The 7479-nt window shown below is 37.4% G+C and overlaps 1 protein-coding gene across 1 annotated transcript in view; it reads right to left on the bottom strand.

Annotated features, from left to right (window-relative positions):
* The window catches only part of ING3 (inhibitor of growth family member 3), a 28047-nt gene extending 21299 nt beyond the window's left edge, over window positions 1-6748 (bottom strand). The window contains 4 exon segments of the mRNA NM_001244268.1: window positions 1617-1682; window positions 3548-3648; window positions 6261-6332; window positions 6586-6748. Coding sequence (NP_001231197.1) covers window positions 1617-1682; window positions 3548-3648; window positions 6261-6332; window positions 6586-6613 — 267 coding nt within the window. The 5' untranslated portion in view covers window positions 6614-6748.
* Window positions 6749-7479: the final 731 nt, after the last annotated feature.

Consider the following 7479-nt stretch of genomic DNA (forward strand, 5'->3'; position numbering starts at 1 on the left):
AAATGAGCAGAAGACCTAAATAAACATTTCTCCAAAGAAGACATATGGCTGGCCAAGAGGCTTACAAAAAAATGCTCACCATCACTAATTATTACAGAAATGCAAATCAAAACAATGAGGTACCACATCATGCAAGTCATAATGGCCATCATTAATAAGACTACAAATAACAAAAGCTGGAGAGGGGGTGGATAAATGGAAACCCTATTGGTGGGAACATAAATTGGTATAATTACTATGGAAAACAGCATGGCGGTTCCTCAGAAAATTAAATATAGATCTACCACATGATCTAGCAATCCTACTCCTAGGCACATATCCAGAGAAAACTTTCATTCAAAAAGATACACGCACCCCTATGTTCACTGGAGCACTATTCACAATAGCCAAGACATGGAAACAACCTAAATGTTCATTGTCAGATGAATGGATTAAGAAGATGTGGTACATATACACAATGGAATACTACTCAGGCATAAGGCAATGTGGTCCTGCTGTATAGCACAGAAAACTATGTCCAATCACTTGTATTAGAACGTGATAGAAGATAATATGAGAAAAAGAACATATACACACACACACATATATATCAGTCATTTTGCTGTACAGCAGAAATTGACAAAACATTGTAAATTATAATAAAAAATTTTAAAAAATTTTCACCATGTAAAAATAGTTAAGCATTTTCTTTAGGTATACATAACAAATGTTTTCAAGTTTAGTACAGCATTCACAATACATACCATATGGGGTATGTACATTTTATCTATGTCTTATTCATCAATGATATTTATATTAACACATACTTGTTCAGTAATAAAATTGTATCCAGACAAGACTATAAAAATAAGATATGAATCCATATGCTAAAGTTAATCAAAAGTGAGCCTTTGTTTTCAGCTTTAACTCGCTCTGAAGCAAAACCAGAAATAAGTATTTCCAAAGTACATATTTTGGGATAAAATGCTTTACATTTTTTTTTAAAAAAAGCACCATAACTATACCAATTTGAGAAATACTGTATATATCTGTCTTCTTGGTGATTTCAATCTTTTAGAAGTGCTGCTGCTACTGCAAAACGACTTTTTAAAAAAGTTTATTTATACTTGTATTTCCCAAACATTTTTGCCACCTGTGTTAGTTGCTGAGTGCTAGCTACTGAAACCACTTATGAGAGAGTTGACTATCTATTAACACTGACTCAAATTAGTCTCTTCTTCATTTTAGATCAGACTACCAAGAACAGTCCACACAGTTCTCTTAAGTGTATTTTACCACAGAAACAATCTCAAGATGACTTCTCAGGTAAGTACATTACCATAAGAATTAATATAAAGTTAAACACCTACTTTTTGTTTTTTAAAAAAAGCCTAAGATCAGCTACAATCTTACAGCAATGCAGATTTGGCTAAAATATAATGTTCTTTACCTATTAACTATGGACTCTCTGTAAGTCTCTTCCACCAAAAAAAAAGGCGTAACTCTGGAATTAAATGGGATCAAGAAAGCAATAATTCAGTTTAGTCTGCTCTTCCTATTATGTTGAAGCTAACACAATTTAAAACAAATTCATAATTCAAATACTTATGGCACAGCATCACATTCATTTTACTTACCAAGTCATATATCTGGTTTGCCAACTGCACTTTCTCATCTGCATCTTCCAAAGCTTTATAATAATCCTGAATAAAAACATTTGTCTTTTAAGAATAAATTACTAATTTTAAAATATGTATATCCAGGATATATAACTACATTTTCATTATCATACCTTGTTAATCACTGTCAGTCATTCTACAACAGCAATAAAAATCATGTTTAGGGGTAGGGTAGGGTTAAAAATTTTAGACGAAGAGCCTAGGATTAAAGGAAGATGATCAGAATTCCTAGAAAAGATATGAATGAAAATGAATACCATTCCAAGTCTAGCCTCTATACTAGTAAAAGTTATGTGAGCCAAAAAATAGTTATTTTTCTTTAAAAATAAATGTCATTTAAGATGTAAGACTTATCTAATTTGTAAAGAATACGTAAGCTCTCCATTTTTAAAACCTGTTACAAAAAGCAGCTATTGAAAGGACACATGTCTTTGTTCCCAGTTGTTCTATAACTCTCATTTTAGGTGAAGTATCAATTCATACAACTCAACCTATACTTTAGGTTTCTCCACAGCACAAAGCAAATTATTACTTTCTTAAATCCTGTAAGTTTCCATGGAGTATCAGACTTTTCAGGGTATACCCAAGATGTGCTATACCAAAAACCTAAGAGGATAAAGGGAGAGTGAATGACTTTGAGATGTATATATATGATGTCTATGCTCACATACACCTGGGCCTCCGGGTGTCCTCCAAGTCAGGACTAATTCTATAAAAAGATTCTATAATTTTTTATTCTATAATTTTTTGCTCCTAACAGAAATAATATTCCCCTTATGTGGCAAAATAAAGAACACAATTAGTTTTCAAATTTCTTTCTCAGCTGATCCCTGAACAATTCTACGAAGGTTGGGGGTTAGAGAGCCATTATTACTCAGAGATATTAAAGGACCTGTCCATGTCACACAGTCAAATGGCAGAGTCATGACCAAACTCAGGGGTTTTTTTTTTTTTTTTTTTTTTTTGGTCTTTTTGCCATTTCTTGGGCCGCTCTTGCGGCATATGGCGGTTCCCAGGCTAGGGATCTAATCAGAGCTGTAGCCACCACAGCCTGTGCCAGAGCCATAGCAACATGGGATCCGAGCTGTGTCTGCGACCTACACCACAGCTCATGGCAACGCCGGATCCTTAACCCACTGAGCCAGGCCAGGGATCGAACCCGCAACCTCATGGTTCCTAGTCGGATTTGTTAACCACTGCACCATGACGGGAACTCCAAAACTCAGGGTTTTTAAGTAGTTCTTCCAATGTATCCCCAAATAAACTAGATCATACTTTTAAAGGAAATCCTGAGGAGAGAGCTGATACCCATTCTAATCTAGAAGAGAGTTCTAAGTACTATAAAACTAATAAAAATTCAAAGAATTCTGTATTTATAGGCCCAATGGATGAATGAATCTAGAGTTTTAAACTAAAAAGTCTTTTTAAGAATTCTTTTAACTCTTAGGATTCTGTCCTCCTATTATCCCACCAATCTAGGTACCTAGCAATATATAAAATACACTTCAAGGCTGCTAATTTTCACCCCAGTTTGTGCCAAAATTGGAAGACAGTAAGGCTCTAAAGACAAGGCAATTTTAATTACCTGTAACTAGAACAAAACAAATTAAAAGGAAAAAACATAGATTTTAAACAACTTTCTAACTCTCTAATAAGTCACTAATCATTGAAATAATTTTCTAAATTACTAAGATGCTTTGATGATTAAAAATTCCTAGAGCTGAAGCTCTAAAATGCAATAAATCATTTTTAATTTTATACATCACATTTAAACACTAAAGAGCTATTGGTAACTTTCCCTCATTTAGATACTCCAAAAACTATTTTAAAATATCTTCCTCAGAGGGTCCCAATACTTATTGATAAACCATCAAAAGTGTTTAACATACCTTTTTGATGGATGCCATTTGCTCTTCTCTCCACTCTGGTTTATTTTTCTTTGCATTCATGAAGAATTCACTGACTCTTTGTTCTAGTTGATCCATTGCATCTAGGATATAATAAAAACATTTCACACTTAGATGGCCAAACTCATACACTGAATATACATGCTTCGACAAGAAGAAAGAAAAAAATATCTGACCATATACACTCTCTCAATTGGTAATGTAAATATGTTCTGATAATGTAAATATGTATGATGCCTTAATCACCTTAGCTTAAAAAAAGTTACAATTTTCCCTACTGACAATTTATTTTTGTTGTTACATCAAAACTTTTTCAGATAGTCAAACTAGTCAACAGTGTAGACAGATGCTATATTATAGCTGCTGAATAGTACAGTCTTGGGGTCAAAACCTAATGTTACTAAGTCAGCCAAATGTGCCAAAGTACAATTTCTCATTGGATTTCTTTCAATAAGGGATGAGATAAAAAGATTTCAACCTCTTGCTATGTACCATTAAGTAGCCCATCATCTCCCATCATGACTGAAAGCAGGGATTAATCATTTATTCACTTAATGCATAATATTATTTATTCCAGATAAGCTCTTCCTGAAATGTGTGCTAAATATAGTCATTCTGCTCTATGTCTATTTAAAAATGAAAAATAAACAAAAGGGATTTTGTTGCTCTGCAAATTGAGGAAAACCTTTTTACTGTATCATTTTTGAGATATTCAGTGCGTAACAGTCCATCTCCTAACTTATTTGACAGAGATCTCTTTTGTTAATCTATAATAGCTATTAACTTTAAACAATTATTATACAAATTCAAGTTTAAAAAAAACTCTAACTTACATATTCAAGTCCAGATTACTAAAGAACTTAAAAATTTGTAATCATGAAAAAGTATAATAGCTACCTTTTATTGAATGCTCACTTTGTATCAGGTACTATATGCTCTAATTTATCTCTATTATTTTTAATCTTCATGATGATTCTCATTTTACAGACAATAAATCCCGGAGAAGTGGCAATGTGGTCAAGGTCAATGAGTAAGTTTCTAAAGCTCTAAAATAAACTCAGATTTGCTGGACAACAAAATCCATGCTCAAGCCTATACAAAACACTTCTCTAGCAAATCTTTAGCATTTCAAATACATTAAAGTTAAAATGAATTTTGTGAGCAAGCTGGAGAAACACACAACTCAGATTTCCACACTACAATCCACTGAACAGAAGGTGGCTTCCAAGACATATTACCTTGTTTCATGCACCACACGAAACTGGCAGGAGGCTGAGAAAAGAATATTTGTGAACAATGGGTATGGAAGTATGTGTGGTGCTGGTGGGGCAGAGAAGGGAGGCGGGAGGTGGGGGATGGGGGCTACCTCAAGACTACCACACTCTGAAAGGTTCTATTCTCTGATCTCTTTCCATGATACTCTTTTCCTCCTTATCACATCCCCAAACCCAGATGTTCCCCCCAGCCTTACTTCTCTGAGAAGAAAATCTGTCAGCACAAGAAATATCCTATGCATAGTCTAAACATGGGATACATGTGATCAGGAAACATCTTCTGTTGATATACCCTATTAGACTTCCCCTGTGGCCTACAGCATAACTAATGGCATTATCTCTGCAGATATACCCTATGAAGGCCAGCCATTAATATTATTTAAGCAATTAAACAGTACTTACGTTTCTCCAAACAAGAGTGACAGACAGCCAACAAAGTACACTTGATTAAACATTTTAATTATGGATCACATTATTCACATTCTTAATTTTTAATATAGGATTTCTACAAGACAGTGGTAACAGCTATATTCGTTTCACAAAGGGGAAAGGTGTGTGAGGTTCTTTCAGAGCATGATGAGTGTACACTTGGCACTCAACACTGTTTTCTTGTTTTGAAGTGTAATTTTCCTGTACTTATCTTTTTATTCTTTATAAAGGTATTTATTCTTTATCTTCTCTGAATCGTAAACTCTTTAAAAGAAACTTCACAGAAAAAAAATGATCCTATAAACTAAATACTGCTCTATGAAAGGGCCAAGTTATTTTTGGGAAAAAGTCTTCGGATTAACAAAGTATAACTGAAAGACCAAAAGCCAAAGTTTTTGTTACAGTAGACAAGCAGCTTTACAGTAAAATCCAATTTCCTTTCTCATGTTTGATTGAGAAACTATCATGCTGTTGACAATTGAGAATGTATCCTATAATGTGTAACTTTTCAAATTGGACATTCTAAGTTCACCAGGGTCTCTAAAGAACTACATATAACCTGTGCTTCCATATGCATTTCCTCTCTTGAATTTTGACTAGAATGAATTTTAACAAATACATAAATGCCGCTATGTTCTATACGTGAAGTCTCAAGTCAAAGTCTTCGCAACATTGATGCCAACGTTCACTAAAACATATGTCTACATTCTTAATGAAGGTACAGAAACTTTTATTGTACAGTCTCAAATTCGAAAAAAAAAAAAAAGGTGCACATGTGCTCTGATGCCACCTTCTTTTGTAAAAGCCAGAAGAAAAGTAGCGTGGGAAACAGAAGAGCCAAGATTCGGCATTGCCGGTTCTTTTTGACAACTCCTTATGATGTACTAGCGAGGGAGCCGGAGGAGAGTCAAACAGCAGAGGTGCTGGCGTCGATGGCAAGTAAGTCTGGCACTGAACGCGCGCAGCGAACAAGGGCAAACGCGCCGACTTACTCTGCACCTGCAGATCCATCTCGCGCATCTCCGTGAAGCGGTCCCTCAGGTCCATTGGCAGCTGCTCAATCACTGTCAATGGGAAAGTCAGTCAGAAGGGCGGGGCCAACGGCGAAAGTACGCGCCGACGTCGCTGCGTGCGTGCGTGCGTGCGTGCGTGGGGGGGGCGCGAGGGAGCCGGCAGCCCACAACGAGGCTGCCAGTTACCGTGAGAAAGAAACATCCCCCGCCTCCCCCTCCCTCCCGCCAGCCCGCCAGCCCGTCCACTCCTGCTCTCGCCCGCCCTCAGGTCCCCCAGTCGGGCCCGCCGGCGCCGCCCACTCACTTTCTAGATAGTCCTCTAGGTACAACATCGCGGCCCTTAGAGCTGGGGGAGCGAGGGGGTCCAGGGGTTTATTTGTGTCACTCGCTGTCGCCGGAGTTTTGTCCCTTCCAATATGGCGCCTCCGCTAGCAGCACCCGCTCGGCTTCGGCGGAAAAAAAAAAAAAAGAAAAAAAAAAACCCACTTTGGCGCCTGACGGCGCCTGCCTCACTGCCGCCCGGAGTGGTCATTGGCTGGCTGAAGAGGTGACGTAAGCCGAGCGGAGCACGCCCCCGCGCCTTTGTGGGAAGTGTAGTTTTCGTCCCTCCCCAGCAAGAAAGAACACGCTGGTAGTCCTCCCCTTGCAAACTACAAAAACCAGGTGCCATTGCGAACGGTGCGCAGCAGAATCTGAAATGCGGTGCCTCTGTTTATTTGTTGATTTTTGCACGGGTAGTGATGGGAGTTGTATGCGCCTACAGAACACAACTAGGAACAACTTTTCACCTGTTCTTTACTGCCGCAATTCCATGTCCTGGCGTTTATGAGTCATGGATTTCAAGTAGTGTGAGGCAAACGGCAAGGGTTCTAACGCTAGAATAATCGGCAAAGTTCGGGCAATTGGAAGTGTTCAAAACAGAACTCACTGTTGGAATTTATCCTCCGTATCCGCTCCTAAAAATATAAATGGGACATCTGGTTGGCTGACATAGAACTAAAACAGTTTACACTCAGAATATTGAGTGAATTATGTATTTACCATATTAAAAGATGCACAAATGGTTCTCAGTAGCCACTGCATTCTATTTTGCAGTCCATCTAGTCGTTCTAATGTAATTGATCTATATAGCTATACCTGCACCCGAAACATTAATAAGTGAGCAAACAGAAATAACGGGTGGAGCCTTACCATCTAA

The sequence above is a fragment of the Sus scrofa genome, chromosome 18 (assembly GCF_054392235.1).
Source record: "Sus scrofa isolate SSC_HxYL_T2T_F1_AM1 chromosome 18, Sscrofa_HxYL_maternal_Yorkshire_Landrace_v2.0, whole genome shotgun sequence".
NCBI lineage: Eukaryota > Metazoa > Chordata > Mammalia > Artiodactyla > Suidae > Sus > Sus scrofa.